Raw genomic sequence first — 24,890 nt, 5'->3', positions numbered from 1 at the left:
CCCTCGGCGCTGTGGCCCAACAAATTTTGGCTATTTCAACGAGTTAGCGCACTGGAGGGGTTGCTTTGCCTGCAAGCTTTTCGAAAGCGCGTGTATTTTGGCGCGATGTAAGCGAAAATTTGTTGGGCCACAGCGCCGAGGGTGACTGAGTTTTCGAAATTCTAAAAACTGATCATATGGATGTTGAATAAGGACAGTCATCCTGCGCGCCACCCGCCCACCGACCTCCTCACCTCACCTCACCTTCACCCACCTCCACCCTCGGGAAAAATTATGTCGTGTGTGGCTTAGAGCAAAATCATCAAAGTCATCATCGAGGGTAAATCCGAACTGTATCGCAGCTTTATCGCGTCAGGTTTCATTATCGTCCTGCCATTTCTTTTTCTTTTCCCTCCTGAAGTGCTGTATAAAAGAGGACGGGCATTTCCAAGCAATCTGCGCTGCATCTGCATGACACGTTCGCAGCTATGCGCTTGCGAGATTGAGCGCATCAACCGCTGCGGAGCTGTGCCGATCGTTCCGCTGGTGAGCAAGAGTTTCGAAAGTTGGATTGCCGATCGCGGAGGTCGACTCTCGACGGAGGCGAAACACGAAAGCCGGTGCGTGGAGTGCCCACGAAAAATAATTGCAGTTTTTATTTTCCAACCTGCCTTTCGATATAACGTGCACTGTGGAACAAGTCTTTCCCAGGTCGTGTAAGGGCGCACATCTTCGACGTGAGGCCCGCTGCCCGCGCGGTAGAATTGAAAAGAAAACAAAGAAGAACGTGCAATCCTTTGCGTTTTGAAGCCATTCTAGCTCAACTGCTGAGCCCAAAATTCTCTAAAGAGATCGAATACCGATCGCTGCGGCAGGATTTTAGATGGCGGCAACATGAAGAGAAGCCTGTCTGCTGCGCAACGTCAGTGCACGTTGAAGAACCGCAAGTGGTCGAAATCAATCCCGAGCCCTCCACTGTACGGCGTCCCTAATCGCACACGCGCAGCTTCTGGACGTTAAACCCCGCACACCATTCTAGATACGTTGAAATTCGTGTTGCTGATTGCCGAACAAGCACAGACAGATATGATATGTGGATATTTGTTCATCGCTGCGTGATAGAAGACGATTCCTCTGTCACCGAGAAAAGTGCCCCGGCTATGGCACAGGGCGCGCTTCGCATACGACCGGCTACAGCAAAACGCAGTTGGGCGAGGTGGGCTTCGACGCACGGCAGACGCCCTCGGCACGCACGCCAGGCAGCCGGCGCCCCGAAAATCAGCGCGATACGGGTTCTGCAGCAGGAATGAATGGTCGGGCACACTGTGCACACTTCCTGCGCGATAAGGCGCGCGTCCAGCCGGAACGTTAAGGCCAGGACCGCGCGGACGTTGACATCGCGCTCGAGCGTGAGTCGCTCTTTGCTGGCGGGGTCCTATCGGCACCACGGACTTTCGGAGATAGCAAGAACCAAATCTCTTCGTATACGTGGTCGCCTTTGGCGCGATAAGGACGTCCTTTCGACAAGGTTGGGCACTTCCTACAAGGGCTCTCGCCTGCCTGGCACGCCGCACTCGGACGCTCGCACTTGGCGCGACGTCACCCACTCACAAAAGCAGCTGCCAGGTGCGACAAGCCCCCATCGCACTGGGTTGTGCGAGGGTCGCGCCCACCATGGCGGACAGGGTTAGATGCCTTACGTAACGCCGACGTGAGCCGCTTGCATGGTCGGCTCGATGTTCGCCTGCCTGCTTGTAGAAACTTCAATAAAACTTGCGTTGGGCCTAGTTGGTACATGATGTTGTGAAGGTGTAGGTTGCGCAACCAAGGGACGAACCACGAAGAAAGACACAGAGACACACACAAGCGCTTGTGTGTGTCTCTGTGTCTTTCTTCGTGGTTCGTCCCGTGGTTGCGCAACCTACACCTTCACAGCTGCTTGTAGAAACAGCGGCAGAGGTAATCTAGTGCTGGCTAGTGGCAATGGCTTTCCCGGGCATTCAACTGCGTAGAACGCGCATGTGTGCAGCGCTCGGCTTTCTGGGCACTCACCAGAGTCCGGAATCCGCATTGTAAAAGACATATTTTTCTGCAGCCGACCGTGGTCACGGCGAGTGACTCAAGCTTACGCAGCTGGCTTGATATCGCCACAACAAGGACTGGGCGTAGACCTCGACTCCTGTGTTTGTGCTCTACTGTTTCATTTTGCCCTTCGCGAGCGAGAGTACAGGCAAAGCTTCCACGTTTGCAACTTGGGGAGGCTTTGGTGGCCGCTGCAATGCATTTCGGGCCATGAATAAGCGAGCTTCGCTATTTCAAGTCTTTCTTACAACTTTTTCTGTTTTGGCCGATCTTTTCGAGCATCTTATTTCTTTCCTGCATACGTTCTTTCGATGCCGAGAAAATGGTCACGCGCATTGCAGCTGTGGTGGTGCGCGTCCTGCCGTCCTCGTTAGTGTTAACTGATGTGCAATATGTAATCCTTTGTCTGCCCATCTATCTCCCTATATTTCTCTAGTGAGCTATATTGCACCTGACCGCTGCTGTTTCGTGAGCCCGCTAGGCCTTGTTCGCCACAAGGTAATCGCCTGGTGGTAAGGTAGCGCAAAAGACGGGACACGCAGAAGGCGCAGGACACACGCTACCTTACTACCATGCGTTATACGAAGTGGGCCGCCCCTTCATTTTAGTCGCTGTCTGGCTTCGCATATGTGGCGCCGTTTTTCTTCCCGATTTTCGCACCTGTATTTCACTAAAAATAGATGTCTTGCGACTCCCACAGACCGGGATACGCGACATACCTTCGCATTGACAATACAATTCACGTTTGATCGTTTCACCTTCGATTGCAACAGTATTGTGTTAGTGAGTCCATAATGAAGTTTAGAAACGATTGAAACTTTCGAAATCGAAATGCAATGAATTTTATTGTGTGCTATTCTTCCGAGTTCCCGGTCCGTCGAACATTCATGTGCGGTCGAAACCTCGGTCTGCACAAGACCTATAGTGGGTCAGAACAAGGGAAACTCACGGTGAGCTACCTAGACGCTGAGACAGAATTAAAGTTTTAATTAATGTCCCAGGTCCGGGTCATGGAATTCAGTAGGGGCACTGCAGCACCAGACATTCACCAATTGCGTGTGTGTGTGTGTGTGTGCGTGCGTGCGTACGTGTGTGTGTGTGCGTGCGTGCGTGCGTGTGTGTGTGTGTGTGTGTGTGTGTGTGTGTGTGTGTGTGTGTGTGTGTGTGTGTGTGTGTGCGTGCGCGCGCGCGTGCGTGCGTGCGTGCGAGGGGGGGATTGAGAGAGAGAGAGATGGAGGGGGAGGGGGGGTCACTTTTAGAAAAGTCAGGTCGGAAAATATCAGGTTGTTTCGAGGGGTATATGTTACAAGTCACGACGCAGCATAGAGTGGTCGATATCTTTGTGGAACCACAGCATCATCTTTCATAGGCAAGTTTTACCAGACTGCCGTTATGGCAACGCAGCAATGGCTGGAGGTGCGGACGGCGAAGTACTGAGGATGCGATCAGTCTTACGAACGACGTAAATTCTCTTTCGGCCATTAGAAATGGTTTGCGAATGCAAGCCTCAACTTAATAAAACGCGCGGAATGTCTTTCATCTTATTTTAATTAAAGAAATTCATCACTCGGTGTTGTTTCATACAGTTCTCTGAAGTTAGGAGAAGGTAAGTGACGCCAACCAAGTAAAATACAGGAAAAACACGACGTTTCGGGACCGGCTCGGCCCCTTCTTCACGGTGTGACTACAGGCCCAATTGACTTCGACAGCACCATTGTATTGGAAACGGAAGCTAACCCACGCAGGAGGCTTCTACTCGAGTCGTGGCACATACAGCAAACACGAGAGAATGTTAATCGTTCCCTGGGGACTCTCCCCTCATCCTACGTCCATGGGCTGCGGCCATTGACCCGCAGGTCATCCACACAGGGGCTTAAAAAGCCAAGCTGCGCTCGCCCGTAGTCACACCGTGAAGAAGGGGCCGAGCCGGTCCCGAAACGTCGTGTTTTTCCTGTATTTTACTTGGTTGGCGTCACTTACCTTCTCCTAACATTAAATTTCCCAACCAGACAGACTTCTGTCGAATGTTTTCTTTTGAGTTCTCTGAAGTGCACTCGTTTTTAAAATGTTACAGCGGGGGCGTCAAAAAGAACGCGTCCCTGCTAAACTGGCCGCTGGAAGCTACACTGCAGCTTTAGGCCGACAATTTTTTCGTGATAATAATCACGCCTAATTTTGCCACTTTTCAACCACGTCATACGCCCTGCGTGGAAGGGGGTCAACATGCCACAAGGGCAACTCGACAAAGCAACGGGCCTCCTATCTTAAGCAGCTGCTGAGCGGAAGATGCGAAAAAAGTGAAGTACCGTCCCTTGTGTATCCATGGGGATGTATAGTCACGCATGAAACGCTATTACAAACCTAGATCACGGCCTGCACGGGCTGACTACTGCAACTATAGCCGAAAGGAGCCGTACGCGGATAAAAATGTGCCTGCACTATACAACCCTGCAACTTGCGCAAATTTCATTACGGACATCGTAACCCACACGAAAGCGCAGTGGACAGGGGTCCGACCGTGCGCGTGCCCAGCGTGGCGGTTCAGCCGCCACACAGAAGCTGACAATATTGTCCACGATGCTGCCAAGCTGTTAGATTTTTTATTGTAGGGCTTATTATTAGCGACAGGGTCAGAGCGTTGCATTTCAAAACCACTGCAGTGAGGCCCAGAATTCAGATCTTTTATTCAACATTGCGGTTCCCATTTCCAGTTCAGTTACTTTGTACTTGAGCGAACGTGTTACACTATTCCGCAAATGAAGCTTCAGTTATTCCCATCATGGAACAAAAGGAGGAAAACAGGGAGAAGTACTGTTTTTCGTGAAAACGCATCGCTGCCAACACAGAAACGGTTCACGAATTGACTGACGCAAGCATATGAACCTTGTGAAAGAACCTTTTTAGACTTTCTGTGATAATTTCGCGCTTACTCAAAGCAGTTCGGTTGGTTTGGTTTATGGAGTTTAACGTCCCAAAGCGACTCAGGCTATGAGGGACATAGCACAGTACACTGGCCTCTAGCATTTCGCCTTCATCGACCGCCGCGGCCGGGATCGAAGCCGCGTCTTTCAGGTCAGCAGCCGAACACCGTAACCACTGAACCATCGCGGCGGTCCGAAGCAGTTCAGAGCTGACCTTGGTCCGGGGGCCAGGACCATCCAACAAAACGACGGAACAGCGTTGCAGGTGACATACTGTTGACATACTGCTGACATACTGTTGACATACTGCTGACATACTGTTGCAGGTGACATACAGGTGACATACTGACATACTCACAAACTGCATGCGCCATCGGCCTGCTGCCCATGCTTCCTCTGCGCGCAGTGCATGCACATGGTGCAACGAGTCTCGTAGGTACCGGCGCCTGAACAAGCTAGCTATAACAAAACCGTTTGTACAGAGGCAGCGGCGGATCATTATTTCCTCAGCGATCCTGTTTCTCCAATAGTTAGTTGGCTTTTGATGTGCTAAGGCACAGTTATTAGCGGAGAATGTGCCGGTGCACATTTGTCAGTGCTATGTGCATGCCCAGGAAGCGTTGGCAAGCCGGGAAACTGGGCCCCCGCAGGCTGCATTCTCGTCTCGGGCTTCCCGCTTTGTCAACGGAGCCTGGGCGCCCTAGCAGGCGCGAGCCGATCGAAGCTTAGACGTGCGTCGGGGAAGTCCCAAGTGATGCTCCCGCTCCATGCTCCCGAGTCTCCGTCACTTGTGAGCATGTGGAGCTGTTTTTAAGCGTTATATTTGTGCATAAAACTCTATTCAAAGCTTACAACAGGTATGCATAAGTTGACAGCGGCAAGCCTAAACGAATCATGTGCGGAAGAAAATATGCCTGTAGAGCTCGTCCATTGTCAAGAGCTGCGTACATTTCTCGTATCCTCTTGGTTCCAGCAGCAACACGTTCAGGACATTTTTAGCAGGCATATCAGCAGTGCTATTGCTAAAATGAAGAAAATGTAACCATTTTCATTTCGTCATAGTACCAATGCAACAAGTTGTAACAGTACATCTTTCGCGAGAACCAGCAATAAAGTGTCAGTCTGTAAGAAACAAAGCGGTGAAATTCAGTGAATATTTTCATTTGCCGCAGAGTGACACTGATCAGGCGTTTTCTGGAATGCTAGAGGCCAATATATCTGGCGCTATCCAACACAACTTAATTTTAAGTGAAACCTACACTTAACCGCAATAACTTGCCAATGTTACTTATGAAAAATGCTTCAGTACCGGTGTGATGAACACGTCCCGTGTTTCGCAAAAACAGTTACGAAAATTTTGTTATGACTTTATCATCTCTTCGTACGATGTGCAATTGCCCAATGCAGGAAAGCAGTCATTTCTCTTTTGAAATGCCACTTGTCCCTGTGCATTGACGAATGACTGCAGACAGGCGCCGAGGCCAGGTTCGTTTACTGAGGTGAGCGTGAGATGGGGAAAGGAAGCGTTGGAGTGCAATTAGCTCGTGTTATCGAACGGGTTCTTTAGCCCCCTTCAAAGCGATTCCATGTGGTATGGGGGATTGTGTGAGGGGAAAGTTGGGCTTTCCCTTGATTCCTTCATTTATCCACGCAACTGACCACTGTGTTATCATTTATCCTGCAACGTGCTCAAGAAAGTCGAGTGCGCAGTGTTTAAATAACAAAACTAATTAAGCACATTGTAATTAAACGTTTTCTGGAGGCGCCCAGCACAGACGCCGATCATTGTTCTTAAGCCATCGTTAAAACACTAGCACACGCCGCAGATTGGCGTGGCATATGGGGATTGAAAGCTTTTCGCGAGACGCCCGCAATTCTCGCGCCATCCCGGGAGCGTTGCCATGCCCAGTTGCGAAACGGAGACAGGCTAACCTAATCCCCCTTGGGAACAGTAAAGATCAGTGTCAAAGGTCGAGTTACTTCATAGTGGGACCTTGCCAGAGCCACGGCTTTCCCAGCGGTGACTGTAGAAATGCCTTCTTTCTGCGAAAAAGCCAGAGCGGAGCTGCCCGCGGGCGCATAGCCGCGCTGCCATGCCGGCGCGGCGGCGGCGGGCGCAGCCCCTGGATGAGCGGGCTCAGCCACACAGCTCGCCGCCGCCCGCGGACTACTTTCGTCGCGAGGGTGTGCGTCCGCGCCGCCTTCTCACACCGCCTGCGCAAGCTGCGATGCGCGCGCGCGCGCTGCTTTTCTTCTAGCTGTCAAACGCTGCCGCCAACTGCCACCAGTTGAGTCACAGTCCGCCAGGCTCTGCAGGTCGGTTTCTCGGTGATCCGCAGTCACAGGCTGAGCCCCGCTCAAGTTTTTCGCGTAGGTCTTTAGGTGCAAAGAGTAGCTCGTCATGTCCGAGGCCGAAGCAGCGACTAAGACGGAGGAACAGAAGCCGGCGGCGGCAGCAGCGGCCGCCCCGGCGGAGGAAGCGGCGGCGGCCGCTCCGCCAGCGAAAGAAATGCGGGCCATCGTCCTCACCGGCTTCGGGGGCCTCAAGACTGTCAAAGTCCTCAAGAAGCCCGAACCCGCCGCCGCCGAGGGAGAGCTGCTCATTCGAGTCAAGGCCTGGTAAGTATGCCTGCACCGCAATCAGCTATCCGGGCGCTCTTTTTTCGGCCCGTTCACGCAGACTTGAACTGCCGAATTTCGGAATGGGCGGTGTCTGTAAGATTGGCTGCTGCGGACAGGCTACCAGACGAGGTGCTGCCACAGCCGAACCGGGCCCGTCACAAGCCCGCTTTGTGGCTATGACAGTTCCTTCGGCTGGAGCCAACACCCCCGGCAAGTGGGAGCGCACTCCCGCCTTCCTACGTCAGTTTTTTGGGCAGACGGGCGCGAGATGCGAGTTTTTTTTTTTTTTTTTCGCTCGTTCGGTTCCAGGCTGCTGTTCTTGCATTCATTTCTGGCAGAGACGTTCAGGTTATTGGCGCGCTTTTTTGACGACTTCGTTGTGCACGTCGTGTTTTTCCGTTTCGCGGTTTTATTAACGTGAAAATTATAATTAAGAACGGAAGATGACTAGGCGCACTCTGGATTAGTATAGCACGCTTAGGGCGGCTCTGCAGTTGTTCCAAGTGTAAGGCGGCGGCGGTTCTTGGTACTTTTGTTTTTAGAGCAACAGCTGTACAACTCGGAATAATTTGTGCTCTTTTTGAGATTGTGATGGCGGGGGAATAAATGTAAGCGCATTAGCGCTGTACTGGTCGTGTTCGCTGCTGCACATATTCCTTTTGTTCAAGACACCTGTTTATATCTTCGAGGACTAATGCAGCTGTTGCGAATTAATAGCCGCTGTGTGACCTGACGTAATGAGGCGCTACGCTCTGAATAAGCTTTCTGCCACTTGCTTCAAGTGAACTTTGGCTCTAATGTATGACGTTGGGTTGGGAATATTAACGGCGGTTGATAAATTGAAGCTTTCCGTTGATAAGGGTTCAGGACCCTGACAGTTAACGGCTGTAGCAATGTTTTATTTCACTAGTGAATACTTAGTCATCACTTTCGAAGGTCACATTTACACAGAAGCCGGCATTTCGCGGCAACAAATGTGTGCGCTTACATACGGTCGGTTAACTTTGGCATTCAAGTTCACCAACCTTGTCAGTGCCCCCTTCCTCCGGCGCTGCAGGCTAGCGGAGAGGGGCAGTGCTGTGCGATACGCACGCTTAGCGTGACACAGGCACCTGTTCTTGGCTTTGCGAAATGTGTCCAAAAAGGAAGTTTATTCCGTTTACGCAGCGTGACGCACAGCGCGTCCTCCTCAAGGCGGCGTCGCTGAGTCAGTGATGCACGGCGGTGAACGTCTCGGAGAATGCGTGACCGCGTAGCGTGGAATGTGAACGTGTGCCTCCTTGCGCGTTTCTGTCGCTCTGGCGCCAGTTGGGTCAGGCGGAACTGCAAAATATTGCCGCAAGTAAAATGGCAGCAGCTTTCGACATGGCCACATGTGTAGCTGACGCGCCCTACGGAGGCGCATGGCGTGGCCTATTTTGCCTGCGCACGTGATTTTCAGCCTGACGTGCGACTGACCATGCGCATGCTGAAATCTTCGTGTTCTAACCAAGGAGGTGCAAAACTCTGGCGCACTTTTGTACTTCTGTGTTAATGTGTGGCAGATTTGATTCACGAAGCGTACAACCAGTGGCTCTTGTCACTTCGACGAAACTTGTGGCAGCATGATGGCATACGTTAGGCTGAGATCTAGTGGGTGGGGCTGGTAGCCAGGGGCGGATTTATGGACAACCCTGGTTGGGGGCGCTTACCTCTCCCTACTTAAGGATACTCTACGATTACCCAACAACTAAAACCCTCAGTGCGTTAACTCACGAGACAATTTTCCTCTCTGGCGATATGCAACGCTCTGAATGTAGCGCCCCACCCTCCCTCCACAGTGCGCCCGGTGTCTGCCCCGGGTACAATTCGGAGCAGCCTAGCTGGCAAACACTTCTACCACGGCGAAATTTATGCCGCCTTAGAGCACTGGCGTAGTGCAGTCTGGCATTGAAGCTGTACTACCATCGGCCGGTAATAGTATTTTCGCGGCAGATTTTTTGTTTTTTTTTTTGCCGCCCACCCGGACAAGACGGCTTTTATTTTCAGTTAATAAAGATACGGACGACTGAAAAAGGAGCGAGTTAAGAACGTTGTTCGTGCTGCTGAAATTCCGATTACAGAGGTACGCGTTTCCGTTTAGTATACAACTCTAGAGTTTAAATTTCCCTTAGACGGAACTTGAGGCTTCTCGTTCTTGAGGAGGACCATATTGCAAAAAGGTACTGCCACTCCCCATCGTTGCCACCTTGTTGCGCTCGGATCAAAGCAGTCTACAAAAGCTCCGGAGAACCGCGTAAATTGAGGGCATATTAGAGCGCCAGTACACGGTTAGTGCTGCGGCGTCCTGTAATGTCCGTATTTGCGTTTTTTATACATTTTTCAGAGGATGCCGCTGCTCGATCGGGTGCGCTACTGCAGCGGGCGGCAGTCTGCCGCCGTTCTTACGCCGAGCGGGCGGCGTCGCGTCAGGTCATGTTTGCGTCACAGTGGAGCTGGGCGAATCGATTTTTGTGCCCGCTGAACCGTTTGAAGACCCCTAGTTGTGCTTATGCGTGGTCTGCCCAGCCTGATGCGCCGGCCTAGTATAAGCTCTGCCCAAAGGGCAGCGAGCCTCAACACCTACCCGCGAGAAAGTTCCTTAGATATCGATTCATCCCAGAAATATCGTTCGCGGTCAGTTGCGCAGTCTGCACCGTCGGACTTGATTCCCATGCAGTCGTATGTGCGCGCTCGCTTCTTGCAACATTGCCCGGCTGGTGTTTCTCTTTGTGCGCGGGCGGCTTCCTTCACGAAATTGCGCGCACTGCCCGAGGCTTGGCGGCAAAGTCACTGCTCAAAGCGAGCAGAGGCTTCGAGATCCTGCCCGCGGTGGCCCTACAGTCGGCCGTGAATCGGGGCTTTTCTCGATTCCTCCCCGGGGAGCTTGTTATCGGGTGGGCGCGTGACGGACAGGCGTCTGTATATTGCTCTTCCCGCGATAAGAGCAGTCTGCTCTGTAATACGCGTGTAACTTGTTGGTCGCGTCGCTCCGGCGTGATCGCGGCTGCTGCGCCCTGACTGCTATTCTGATGTACCGCGATGTCACTAGAGCCTATCGTTTGTCGCCTTCGCTTTTTTTTTCCTCCTCCTACGCCGCTGCTCTCGCGTTGTCGCCGGGCGTTTTTGAGCCGCGCGCTATCGAGCTGCGCTCTCGTTATCGGTGCGCGCGGCGTGTCCTCGGCTTTCCCTCGAAAATACCTGAATCAGCCTCAGCACGCCCCCTGGAGTCGCGCGTTTCCGCTGGTTATTGCCATCTCGCAGGGGTCGCTATCGATTTTCCAAATCAAACGTTGACTCACTTTCGAGGTTGTTTGGCTAGGCTGGGTTCATGGTGAAAAGTGGTTAGTTTCAAAATAGAAGAGCAAAGCTGTCGCAGGCACAATGGGGCAATTACTTCGTTTCTTTGGCCTTGGCGCAGTACACAATTCGCGATAATAGCCGCCGCGGCTCGATATGGAAATCTGTCGGCGACATGGTGAAAGGATAGAAACGATTCGAGCGCGCTGACGGCCGCACGCCGCTGACTGGTTGCGGATGACGGGGCTTTCACGTTGGGGCCGCGTTTCCTTTGTCTTCTGAAACCGTCAGCGACCTCGGTTCTCGTCTTCCAGGCACCGGTGACTCATCTGAGCGCACGGTGGGCGTCAGCTGCGAAATGTTGACGCGGGTGTAGCGTACTGCGAGGGCGATGGGACAGCTTTGATAGTCTGTTTGACGTGGCGGCAGCGGTGTTCAGTTTAGTTCGGCAGCGTGGTTTGCCGCGCTCTACGAATGTGTGGGCCTGAGCACCCATCGACATTACCCACGAGGGACGTGTTCCCAGATCGGCATTGGATAACTAACGTGGTTAGAGTTCAACTAACCGCCAGTTCACCTGTTAGCTGGCTCCGGAAGCGCGCCGGTGTACGCAGCTGTCGAAAATTGGTCAATTCCTGATTCTTCCATTCGCGTGCCGCCGGCTGAAGGCTGAATTTGTGCAGGTGGTAATGGAGGAATTTGCTTACCGTTCGACCCTGTGAACTTAAAAAATAGCAACTTTTTCTAAAGAGGATAATTACGACCGTTGATTATTTGAGCTAAATTTTCTGGTCCCAGGCTGCCGACGCGCAGCTTCAAGCGTCGGTTCATGGCGAACTCTGTTCAAGATGGTGCGGTTAAGCATGTTTGCCCTCCCTTTTCGTGGTGCAACGTCCTCTTCGTACCAGTGGCGGTCAGCTGCAACAGTGAAGACGGGTAGCGTGGTTCGTCGATACAAGTTTGCCGGTTGCAGCAGCTTTGTTCTCTACCATCTGCTCTGCAACCGGAAGAAATCGAGATGGGGTAGAGGGTATGCGAGAGAAAATATATGGGAAATGACGGGAGAAACGGCAGTGGAGAGGTACTGTTTTGAGTGACACTTCTACGGAAGGGAGGGGAAAAAGGCGTGTAGCACTCCTTCGAAGGATTCGCTGCTCCTCCCCAGGGCATGCATGGCGCGCAGGCCTTCGGGAGATGTCTGTTCAGCGTGACTGAGTGACCCGAGCGACGCGTCTAGCTGCGGCCGAGTGAACGTTCCGGGAATACGCGCCGAAGCCATGCGCGGCCGGCGCCGTGCACTTCTTCCCCGGAGTCGACGGACGACTTCTTAGCCGCGTTTTGCGAGGCGAATTTGGTATTTTGAGTCTTCCCCCGTTCGGCCGCAAGAGCGGGCGTGGTATGCGCGCGGCGATCCGGGCACCCGGCTCACGGGGTCTGACTAACCCTTTTCCGGCATTGATTCCGCGACACATCTGCGCGAGTGGTGGGCTGCAGGTTGAACGTTTGAGATTGAGATAATTCGGATGCGGATGGTTTCGCTTTGACAATGAAGCTTGACAAACAAGTTGGTGCGGCATGCCGCATTGCTCCTGCTGCAATATACCATTTCAGAACGTTCGCAAAGTGCGGTGTCGTGCGTCACGTGCGGCGTAACGTGGGTTCCGCTCTACTAAGCGTTGTCGGAGCGAAGGTTGCTCTGAGCGGTGTGTGGCATCTTCCGAGAGACGTCAGACTCGCTTTCTGCTCGTGCATCGCCTAGTTGCCTCAGAAGCTTCTTACTCTCACGCTTTCCGATCAGGACGTTCGGTTTGACCGGAGTGGCTGTTTCGGCCGACGAGGACGGTAGCTGCGATCTGTGGGAGACTGTCCGCATTGCTCCGCCCGGCGGTATACAGCCTGTCTGCGCGAGTGGCCGGCGGCGGCAACAGGCTGCGACTGCCGCCCACCAGTTTGCACGCAAGGTCGATATTGGGCCGACGACGATCGAAGGGGCCTGCCTGCCCTCGGAGCGATTCCATCCGGGCGGAATCCAGGATTTCGGGCGCTGTCATCTGGAAGCAGGCTCCGGCCGGAGCGAGCTTTGATTAGTTCGTCGGGCTCGAGTTGCATCGAGCCTCGCCAACTTTTGCAGATAGAAATCGCGCAGCTGGGTGCGTCTGTCCCGTGTGATCTGCACTTGCATGCCTCGAGTGCAGTGCACATGATGTACGGTGAACTGGGCTTTTGGGCATACTTCCACCGCTTTGACGAAGCAAGGTATGCGCATTTCGTGAGGCTCCGGATGATGAGAACGAGCGTTCCAGGCCGGCGTGAGGCCTTCACCGGTCGATATTCGCTTTTAATTTGACGCTTGCCGGCGCGGCTTTTAGCGCGGCGGTGCATGTTTACTGGTTAATCTCTCCTGCTGCTGGGCGGCAGGCGTGCCCTTCTCGAGCACGCGACTGGCCGCAGCTACTCGACTGGCATGCCGCTGTGGTGAGCGCGCACTCCCTTATCGTTCCTTTGTTTGGACTTGAGCGGGGGGGCCCTGAAATAGACTGTGTTCCTTGGCTGAGGGCAGTTGCCTCAATGTCCAAAACACTCCAAGAGCTGCGCTGAGCGACTGATAGTGCCTTCCGCGGGGCGTGTGCCCGGCCCAGTCTTTGCCGCGACCGTGGCTTTTTGTCGTAGCCCATATCGCCCGGTGCTGCCCCTCTGCGTGGCCTGGCTCCACTTGGCTACCGGTTTCGGCTCTTATCGCTACTCCCAGATAGGGCTGTTAGTGAATCGATGGTTGTCCTCGAGTGCTGTAGTTCGGTGGTTTGATGCGGGGCGTTGTTCGTGGAACACGCGTGTCAAGTCCAACGCGGTCTGAAGGTTATCGCTCTGTATTTTGACCGAATGGGACCAGTAGTGTTCCTGTCGTCGTGACCTTTTATTCTCCAGTAAAGAAGAATGGTGCAGTGCACAGAGCAACCCAGCGGCCGGCTAAGCATGTATTTAGTTCAGTCTTGGAAAAAGTACAACTGAGTTAGAGCGCAATCCGAGTAGATTCAAAAGGGTACTTGCCTGGGCTAGTCGGTACATTTCGCAGTAGATTCAAACTTAGAGCGGTCGCATTCAAATCGCGTCACGAAGCACTGAGCTGTGCAGAAATGCTCGGCATTCTGACTAGCGAATGAACGCAGCTTAGCAGTTTCGGCGAATCATAGCGACGGCGGGTAAAAAACCAAGCTGACAGCAGTTTAGCGAAAACGCAGCTAGGCTAGAGCTAAGACATGACCTGTAGTCGGTTGGGAAACGTCCTTCAGCACCAGCTAGCTGGACCAGTCCTAACTTTTGTTCGGCGATTCTTTCCATTGCGGTAAAGAGATCTGTACTGGAAGTGTTCTGCAACGTGCACACTCGTCCTCTATTGACAGTTCGCTATGCTTATCGTTATCGGTCATTTAGTCCGTACACTGAACCGCATATTGATCTTCAGGCGAGGGACGAGCAAGGTCTCTTTGTTTGCTTACTGAGATATATACTTCAGCCATATATGCTCAATCGCATTAATTCGCATATCATTTCACGCTAAGATTTGTGGTGGGCGAATACTTTTTCATAGCTGAATCTTATATGAATAGCGCACCTTTACAACAGAATCGAATACGAATAATGTAGGCTAACGCAGAATCTAATACTTTTACGGTTATTCGCGCAAGTATCGAATATTCGTACAACGGAAAGTGCTAAGCATTTTTGGCGGCGCTGCCGTATCCCGCCGTAACTTAGTTGTATGTATGGCTGCCAAGGCTCAACACTATCTCCACTAGGGGCAACGCAAGTCGCCGCAGCGATAGTTAGAGCATCCGCAGCGTATGCGGGAGGTGCGGTGTTCGATTCCCAGTGCCGCCGGGCACCCACCGGGAATACAGTGGGTACAAGCTTTCCCCTGGCCGGGTGCTGCGCTCCTTTAGGGTGAAATGCTTGGGAAGCGGGTCTTTGACCCCATCTTGAGCAATGCGAAAATACATTGTGCCATGGCGCTCTTTGGCCGCAGATGCCCTTGCGCCATAGAAGTTAACCTTTACCGTGAGCAACACAACGTCACTATATTCACCGCATGACCGTCATGTCACACGCATAGTAAAACTGCCATTTTCTACGGATGAAAGGAAAAATTAGTGCCACCTTTGGCGATGAGACGGACGAAAGCTACATGTTATCCATGGCGTCCGATACGGCGCGTCGAGAAGGGGGCCAGCACTAAGATCCAGTGAAGAGCGCTTGCTCCGCCTTGGCCCGCTGAGCCAAGGCACGGTGTGCTATAAACGTACCCGAGGGCTCTCGCGTCGCGCAAGTTTGGTGGAGCATGGATGTGCGAGTATTGTGACCGCCGCCACATGAAATCGACCGCATCGCGGAGCTGAACCCTCCATCCCGGCCCGACAGATTGCGGGAGCATGCTGTGGGGCGTCGGAGTGACCTTCCTTGAAACTCGTCCGAGAAAACTACAGCGTGCTTTAATCGAACTTCAGGTATTCGAAATCTATTCGGAAACTTTAGAGAACGTTCGATTAGTTTCGAATAATTTTGTGCGTGCACTGTTTGGTTCGTTCAGCGAATCGAATAGGAGGATATTGGATTTTCTATTCGAAACTTTCAAATACTCGCACACCAGTAGCCGTAATGTTGGCTTCTTGCAAATCATGCCTGCCAGTGCCTCGCGATTCCTTTGGCAGTGACTCGGTTCGCCGAATTTGGCGCAGCGCAGCGTGGACCAGTCAGTAGTTATCGGAGCATGTGCACTCGGCAGTCCGTGAAGTAGCGCTAACCTCTCATATCATGGAACCTGTGCCATTGCTGCAATTCCAGTTAATTTCCGAAAGTGTGCGCATCGTTGCTTACGAGTGTTTTCAAACGATTTATGAAGCAGTCGGTGGGGCGTTTGCGTTGGAGCAATAAAAAGTTCATCCAGCATTAGATTACTAACCCAGTTTTAAACGAATTCTCGACTCTGACTCCATGCTTAATCATTACGGTGCACGTTGTTGCATTATCGCCGACTTGAAGTAGGAAATGTGATCTGGCACTTTCTTCGCACCGAAATGACGTTATAATAAGCACGGCTTCTGATTTAATTTTTCTCCAAAATGTCGCGTTATGTCTTGTGCGATGTAACCGCAATGGCTTGAGAAAACGCCAGCACGTGTATTTAAGCTGGCGAACGCCTGCATTAACTTCGTTGGCGCTCCGATTTAATGCGTCGAGGAAACCTCAAGCGCTGCCATTGTACATGCTACTAATAACACGTGTGCGGGTTTCAGCCGTGCATCGTGGCATACCAAACACCGTGTCACTGCAACCTTTCCTTGCCTAAGGAATCCGTTGAGTCGGAAACTATACAGTACCGCCCCCCCCCCCCCCCAACTTCCTTTCCTGATCTTTCTGTGAATAAAATAGAAAATGCATTGAGTACATGTGCGGATATGCGAATGCGGACGCCTTGCAGATAGCGTGTAACCTGAATTTCACTTGACTCTTTCGTCTTCTCAAAAATGCCAGCGAAAGTCTCGAGTAGGCCCAATAGTGTCGACCATTTTGTCACCCGTTTCTACCGAACCCTCGTCGCCCAGAGAGCACTCGGCAGCGGGCGGCTCTCTGCCACGGGCAGGGGCCGTTAAGCATTTACTTGCAGCGTGCGTTCGCCATTCTACACCCCGTGCTGTTCCTCGGCCACCGATGGAAGTCGTGCAGCATCCAGGGCGCGTTAATCAATGTTACTGCTCTCGTCCCCGCGCAGCTGGTGGGCAAGGTCACGTGGGATGTCTGACCACGCCACGTGCTTTGACACTGCGCGAAAAAACTGGAGTCGTCGAACGCGCTCTATCGGGCCTCGAGTCCCCCCTCCCCCTCCCCTGCTAGGAAAGAAGCGGCGTTTCTTTCACTAATTCCAGCGTGCGGTAGTCACGGGAACGGGCCGTGCAGCTTTTAAAGTTGCCCCGAGTGGCGTTCTCACCACCTATCAGCGGGCGCTGCGTTGAGGGGTGTTTAGTCTGCGGCGCTTCTGCTGGCTTCAGTTCCGCTGACTGCTTTTGTCACTAATTGCGCGTTGCTGCAGCCGTTATATAGTTCTGGACGCATGCAGGCAGCAAATGGGATAATGTAATCTCTATTCTCTCGTGCAGAGTGTGCGTCGGCAATTTTTTTTTTTTTTTACCCTCGTCCCGTGTCAACACCTGCAGATAGTTCTTGACGGTTCGGGACAGGCGACGGGGCACTCGTCTCGTAGCCTGTTCAGCATTTTTTTTTTTTTCATTTACATCGAACGCCCCTTTCAGAAGTTGCTACTGCGTTGATGAATACGAAAAGCATGACTGCTGCCTGTATTTAGTGAACAGGAATTTGTGCGAAAGTTTGTCACCGCTGTCTGCGGTGTAGTTCGAAGCAATCGAGTCGTGGCAGTAGTACTGTTTGCCTACGGCTGCTGCTGAACGGCTCAATTTCCGGGGTGCAACGCAACTAAAATAGAAATCTGGCGCACAGCTGCGGGCTCTCATGTGCGCCAGCTTGCGCACTGCTGCAGCGTCGCTCGTGCACGCAGTGTGTTTATCGTGTGCTTTACCAGCTCCCATCTGGTCGTGTCGCGTGCGCCCTAGATCGTTGGATTCTGCGCTGCTATTTCACTTATATGCGTATATTTGGAAAAGGGCTCCCGCAGATACAGTGCAAGTTGTCCCTTACTGCTCACATCTTGGCTACCTTATGGCACAAACTGTTTGCCGCTGTTCCGGGCTTCGCATGTCTCGCCTTGCTTGCTCGGCGACGAACATTCCCCACTGGTGTAGCTCACATTGTTCGTATTTCAGAACTTTTTTTTTTTCTGGGGTGGGGGATAGTTGAGGGGGGGGGCTCAGGATTTGTTTAACGGGGAAGCATTGAAGGCCCCGTTCGCCAGAAAATCATGTCGGCGTTGCAAGCGAAAAATCACGGGCGTGGCTCCCCAGAGAGCAACCTAGTCGGCAAATGGTCCACTTAGGTCACGTGACTTTGCGGCCTCATCACAAATTGCCCACCGTGGCAAGTACGTGGCAGTTACTGATTGGTCGCTTGGGAAGAGCAACCTGGGTCGCACAAGGAAGCACCCACTGCGCCAGTAGGGCTATGAGGACTCCCAGGGATCTGTGTACGCAAAGTAAAGAATGACTCTCTGCATTTTTGGGAATCAGCCAATGACTCTATCGCGTCATGCCTTTAAGGCGCAGCTTAAGTGCCCCTCCAATTTTTAATCCATATTCCTGCTTTCTTGGAATTTAGTATGTTTCATTCGGGCGTTAGGCTTACAGGGGCTCGTCTCGCGTTTGATGCTTTTCAGCCCCGAAGGCGTGTATCAAAGAATGTCTCGGGCCTCTTTCTGTTAAAGGCGCGCTGTCGCCGGGAAAACGCGGGGAGATCGCTTATAATTAATGTGCGAGGCTTAACGTCCCGAAGATGCGCATTGGCGGTGAGCGACGCCGTAGTGGAAAGCTCTGGATTAATTTCGGCCACCTGGGGTTCTTTACGGTGCCCTGACATCGCACAACACACGAGCGTCTTTTTGCATTTCGGGCGCTTCCGTATTCACCGGACTCTCGTAGGACAAAGCCTTCGGCTTGAAGTCTGGTGGCCCTGGTTTGAATGACTTGTAGGCTGGCTCTGATCTTATGCAAGCGCCAAAGCAGTGCTGGGATTCGGCCGTGTGTTCGAACGCGATATCGGTGTTCGCACGTGCGAGGAAGGAAGCAGGTGAAGCGTCGGCGTGTATTTATTTTCGGGTGAGAAGCTTGGCACCCGCTGAAAGACGCCAGCTGCCCCCCGCCGGTAAACAGCACGTCGAAGGTCCTCGCATTCTGGTGTAAGAAATCCCCGCTCCTTCCTTGTCCCGGGCTAATTCCGGGATGGCGGCGCCTTCTTGTAGAGCGCCTTCTGTTGTCTGCATTTTGATGAGTGTGGCGGAATTTTGGTCGCTTATCTCTGTTCCCTTGGGTGGCGTGTGTGTACTCTCCCTCCTGGCTTTAATCATCGGACTCGGCCTGTCCAAATAAGCCACGCCTGCGCGCAGGTGTGCGTCACGCGCCAAATCGCTGTTGGGCTCCTCCAGCGTTTCACTTTCTGCAGTCCTCTGCGCGAGCATGCACGGGTGCAAGTCACGCGCGCGCACGCGTTTGCTGCGCTGCTTTCGCCGGCCGCACGGATTGTCGCAGCTGTTGGGCGACTCAACTTTGTTGCACTCATGGGCGATGGCCGCGCCCTTCCGCGCTCTAGTGTGCCTGCGAGCGCGTGCCTAGCGGCCGGCGTCCGTGGACGGTCGGCGCGCGCATGCCGGACTGAGATCGAAATCGTCGGACGAATCTGCCGCTTCTTTGCCCAGAGCTGCACAGCTCTTAAGCTCTGACTAGAACCTTGTGCACGGAGGCGTTAGTATCCTTGGTTGCCTCGTCTAATGTAACCGATTCGCTTTGGACGGAGGCGCATTGCTTACTCCTCGCATAGACTGTCGGCTACTACCAGGGAGTAAAGTCCGCTCCACAACTCTGAATTTAGGGAAGCACCTTCCGACGTTTAATGCTGCGGTGCATCTACACAATGCGACGTCCCTTACGTTCACGCTAATGCGGCGTTTGTGCAGCTTATCTACGCGCCAAATCGTTGAGTCTACGACGCTAAAGCCCCATCGTAGCGTTTGGCCCAGAGTACGACAGCCGCCCGTTTATTGCCGCTTGCCGCGCAATTTTTCATTGTGTGAAGCGGTGTTAGACGCGCCGCGCGCGATGTGATTGACGCGAGCGGCGACGTGTCCGCGGCAGCTAGCGCGTGCACTGTCGCCGTCACTGGCGGCATCATCGCCCCGTCGACCGCGTGGCCCAGAAGCAGGTGGCCGCTGCTCTATGCGGCTCGCGGCCCTTTCTGCGTGCCAGCAGAGTCTCTGCACGCGTCAACTCGGCGCGCGCGGATCGAAACTCGGGGTAGATCTCTGAATACGTACTATACGGCCGCATGCACGTAGCGCGTGTCACCATATAGCCGCGTTACGTTCCCATTAGGCTTCGAGGACTGGGGTGAGGAAAAAATGTGCTGTCTGGGTTAATTCGTTTCGGGACAATTCTGCTGCTTTGCTTGGAAGAATCTTTTCCTCGTTCCGCCATTTGCGAAGTCGTCGTGGAACCCAGATCGCAGCATAATTGGCCCCTTTTTTTGGGGGGGTAGGGGTCGTCATTTGGGGGGAGGGGGGGGGGGGGAAGGTCGTCATCGTCATTCAGCAACATTAAGACCGTCTCGCGTGAAGTGCGGATGCACTTTAAAGCCGCTTTAAATACCTGTACAGATGGCAATAGGTTTCATGGGTTGCGTCTGTTCGGAATATACCTGCCGTGGCGAGAAATGTGGCCGCCGCGAAGCGGTGGCGTGTCCGATTCCTGTACTGCACGCGCCGCTGCCAAAAATGGTGTTCGCCCGCGGAACCTCGCTTGCAGTGTTTGGGCCCTCTCGAAGCCAGTCACGCAAAGCCATCGTCCGACCTTCGCTCTATATTTAGGACGCGTGCTCTCCGGCGGGGGGCTGCCTTTGTTTATTGGCGAGCTCGCGTCCAGGCTGGGGCCAGTGCTGTTAATTCAAGGGGCGCTCGCCATGTGCGGTGGACCCGTGCGGTTCCCGTCTCGTGTGGCGCTCGCCCCTGAGCCGCTGCGATTCTCCAGTTCACGGCGTGTCCGGTCCGTTCACTGACGGGCCGCGCTGGTTTTCAGGTCCCCCACTATGCTGCGGCCAACGAAGAGCCAACGTCGATTCTCGTCGCCACTGCCAACCTCCGTGTGAACCAGCGCGAGGCTGTCCACACGGAATATGCAACGAGAATGAGTGCCCTGCGACACAGTGAACCTTAGTGCAATTCCGTAACCAGACTTTTCCGAAACCTCGCGTGACCCAGCAAAATGGCCGGTCGCATCGAGCAATCGCAACGCGAAAGCACGCGTTTTTTTTTTTGTGCTCCTCCCCAAACGTTCGTTCTTCCCATCCACATTCATGGCGTTCATCTTGTCTCCATCAGGGCTCTTGAGAGAGCTCCGCCATCTTGTTTTAATGAACTATGTGGGAAAGCCCTTTTGCAGAATTTTGCATGAGGTCGATAACAGAAGCCATGCTAATATGCATTCGCGGAACAGGACGCAAGTGGCATTTCGGAGCTTCCACATTCATATTTTTACGTTCTTAAAGTTCCTGATAGAAAAACCTTTTCAAGCAGCCATTCGGTCGAAAAACCGTCGGAGCTTTTGCGGATGGTGGGGCCAGATGTACCATCGGGGGCAAAAGTAACAGATCCCCCCCCCCCCCCCCCAAGCTCTGATCTGTGCCCCTCTATGCCACTGTGCGTAGGGGCGCCACCTGAAATGGGCTGGTGTTGAGACGGGCCCACCGCGCCGATCTCAACACTGCGAGTGTTTTGTCAGGTGGCTCCCCCACGCAGTGGCACGGGCAAAAGTATACGCCTGCACGTAAAGTGGCGCAGGCGTATACCGCTGGCCACGTCAGAGGTGACGCGAGAGATGCAGAACAGCTTTTTATCTACTTTTTATAGATGACTTGAGTTCTGGTGATAGGCTCGGGTAACAGTCGCGACAGTTGGAAGCTAGCGAAGGTTGTCATTTCTCGACGACTGTTTTGGGTGCAGTGTTAGTCGTGCTAAATTTGTTGACTAAACGATTACGCATACTCAGTTTAATGTTCTAGCAGCTACGGCGTGGAGTTGTTTGATGAACCTCCTGTCAGTTGTGACCTGTGCGGAAGTCGATTCTGTGAACACTTATTTTCTAGTGCATATGATGCGGATAAATTCGGGTATTTGTTGGAATGGCTGTTGTCCACATAGCCGCATTAACGCATACTATTGGCAGCAGAAATTTTATAGGATGCGTGTCCTCGGGAAAAAAAAAATTATGTAGAGTTGCCACGTTACCTAACAAGTTTACAACCAATTAGGTATCGTTACCGTCGGGTAGAACATACATGTTCTGTGTGTTTCCCCGCCAACCGGCACCCCGTTAACTTTTCCTGCCGATAGTACCTCCCGCTCGTAACCCAACTTCAGCATCCATGGGTATTACGTTTTTGCACGCCCATTCTCCGCCAACAGTGTTAAGAAGAGCATGCACGAGACGTTGCCGATAGGGCGAAACTTTCAGTTGCTTGAAATTCAAAAACGACGCTTGTTTGCGTCCGCTTGAAAGCTCTGGAACTGAAACAGCTTGGGTTTGCACATGCCGCGGCTGTTGAAGCGGTTCGCACGGTTCTTGAGGTAATTTTATCTGCTTTCGACAGTAGTTACTACAGCGAGAACAAGTTTTAGCCGGGCGACATTTCGTCTTTATTCCGGACGCTTTGCAGCTGCTTCGTCGTGCAAATGACTGCGTAGTACGGTATACAAGGGAGGACTGGTGCTTGGCGGGCGAAGTTCTAGGCTATTTCCCTCCTCATGGCGAAAGCGGTGTAGTCTACCGCCTGTGGCTGGCCGCTCAGTAAGCCTGTGTACAGGCGTACACCGCAAGGCACGCCGCGCCATGGTGGCAAAGTATGGGGCGTTAATAAAGTGACATGGGGCGGTTTCTGAACGGACCCGACGCATTTTCGTGGAACCTTTGCCAGGTGCACTTTCAGCTACGTGCTTTTAACGGGCTGAGGGACGAGCTCGAACACGTAGGTAGAGTGGTATGTGTGGAATACACATTTTCCATGGGGCCAGCCATACGTTCTCAATATAAGGTTTTTCGTCTAATCCTAAGGTCGCCGGATCGAATACCCGGCCGTGGCGGCCGCGTTTCGATGGAGGCGAAACGCAAAAGGCGCCCTGTGGAAATTATTCCGGCGCCCTCCACTACGGAGTCGATAATAGCCTCTGTCACCTCGGCACGTTAATCCCTTCATACCACGCCATTTATAAGAGGCTTGCTTTCCAAGTGTTTGGAGCACTCCTGTTCTATAAATTCTGCATTCGAGTTTATGTTCAGCGGCTTCCTTTGAAGGACATCAGAACGTGTTCATCGATGGCCATCGGATCAGGATGAGCGAAGCCTTCGTTTGCTGCTTGGGCTGGGCGACTTTGCGAGCGCTACTCCTTACCTCGGTCAAAGCTGGTCACGGCAACACGCAAACTGCGGTGTGACTTCGGTCACCATGACCTCTTGCGTCTATTTGCGAGATGTCTGCGTGTGGCAGTTTCCTGCGGGACGTCGTAGCATGCGTGGCAAGCGCCTGGATTACTTGCGTGTGTCCTATGGCCTTGCGAAGAATCGGTGCTGATTTGCGGTGCTCGTCCGAAGCGACCCGTCGAGTAAGGGATCGGCGTTGGGATCGGCGTTGCTCTTAGCAGTGGAGTGGTTATACCAGGTTATACGATGGCTCAGAGGCGATGGTCCCACGGTGCAGAGGACAAAACACCTGTCTAGAACACCTGATCTGCGTGCAGTGGACGTGTTCATGTGTTATCGCTAGATATCGCGTAAGCAGACGTCGTTAGAAACGGGCCCAAAGCGGAAAGTTTTTCTTGGGATTGCATAGTCTTCTCTTCCCTCGGTGGTCGCCACAGCTTTGGCTTCTGTTTTCGTAGTCTGCAGCACGCAGCTCTGGCGTGTCGCGCAAGTGTTATGCCCTCTGTGCGTCGGGCTGGCTCTGGATTCCACAGTGTATCGCCTGTCAAGCTCCTGCGTCCTGTCGTCCCGTCCTCGCTAAGCCACGAGTGCGCGTTTTCGCCATGTGACTGCTTTCTTCAAGCCCTCTCAAGCTCTTTCTTCAAGCGAAAGTGAACGGTTTCTTGTAACGCGTGATGGAGTCTCTGAAAAGCGTTTAACTCGCTAGCCTGGTAGCACCGTCATAACGTCATAAAATTGTGCAAGTTGTAGCAACGCTGAATGTTGCACTGGAACGTTAGGCTGATGTTAAAAACAAAGTAGCGTTTAACGTCAGAACTCGGTGTCTGACCCCGCCCGTACGCGCACGCAATCGCACGGGGGGAAAGGTGGAGGAGAGAATGTAAAGGGATGAGAACTTGCTCTGAAAAGATGGCGGCGTGCCCTTTTCCGGCTTTACATAATCCACACGGTTTCACTGAGCCTGCTAATGTCAGTACATTCCAGAAATGGTCGAATCCTTAGTAGGAAGCATAATACACACAACACAGGGGAGTAAAAAATTTTGCCGGGTGCCGAGCTATGTTGGAGTAGATTGAATCGAAAGAGCCAACCTATGTGCTGCACAAGCGCGCAGTCACGAATTCGTCAACGTGCCCCATAGAAACTAATGCACAGTAATGGCTGACAACTTGGGATAACTGATTAAACAAGCTGCACTTCGTAAAGCCCGTCCTGGGTGAATGCGACCTGTAGGCACCAGGAACATTTTATAGAAGTAATTTTATGTCGTCTTCGCATTGGACACGATCCAGTATGTGATTTCTGCGCCAAAGGGCAAAGGTGCAACATGTTGCTGCATTACGACAAATCACGAATAATCTGCGCCAAGCATGCGCATAAACTCTGTATTTCCTTACGAATAAAATTCTCCAGCGCCATGGCCTCCTCCGCGTTAGGCTGCACTAGCGGGAAACGCAGTTTTTTCGAGAATCTTTCAATCAGTGTTTCCCGCGGAATGGGCCTGTATGTAGCAGGCAGGGATTTACTCTGGTCATCCCGTGGCGCGAAGGGCACGTAGGAAATGTGCATGCACAAATGGTGCCGGTGTTGACTTCCACAGGCCTTGCTCGGATGGCACGCTACGGCGAAGTTCTCAGTGGGCGTCGATTTTAGGGTTCGCCTCGTTTCCGCACCAAAAAGAAGCTGATAGTCCCGGATAATTTTTTTTTTTTTCACTCACGTCGAACTGCCTCCTTTCTGCGCGGTTCACTTTGTCCAGCGCATGTTCAATGGCACGCAACTTCAATTTTCCGTTGTAGCTTCTTCGCCTCGCGGGTGGCGTCAT

The 24,890-nt window shown here is 52.8% G+C and overlaps 1 protein-coding gene across 2 annotated transcripts in view; it reads left to right on the top strand.

Annotated features, from left to right (window-relative positions):
* The first annotated feature begins 7,213 nt into the window (after positions 1-7,213).
* Positions 7,214-24,890, top strand: part of LOC149350610 (putative NADPH-dependent quinone oxidoreductase VAT1L) — a 50,520-nt gene continuing 32,843 nt past the window's right edge. For both annotated transcript variants that reach the window (XM_089579673.1, XM_089579672.1), the window contains exon 1: positions 7,214-7,601. In XM_089579673.1, coding sequence (XP_089435799.1) covers positions 7,384-7,601 — 218 coding nt within the window. In that variant the 5' untranslated portion in view covers positions 7,214-7,383. The remainder of the gene's footprint in view (positions 7,602-24,890) is intronic.

Source organism: Amblyomma mixtum, chromosome 3 (assembly GCF_055824585.1).
Source record: "Amblyomma mixtum isolate Tamu chromosome 3, ASM5582458v1, whole genome shotgun sequence".
Classification (NCBI taxonomy): Eukaryota; Metazoa; Arthropoda; class Arachnida; order Ixodida; family Ixodidae; genus Amblyomma; species Amblyomma mixtum.
Note: the sequence above shows the minus strand (reverse complement) of the source record. Positions and strands in the feature narration are given on the sequence as shown.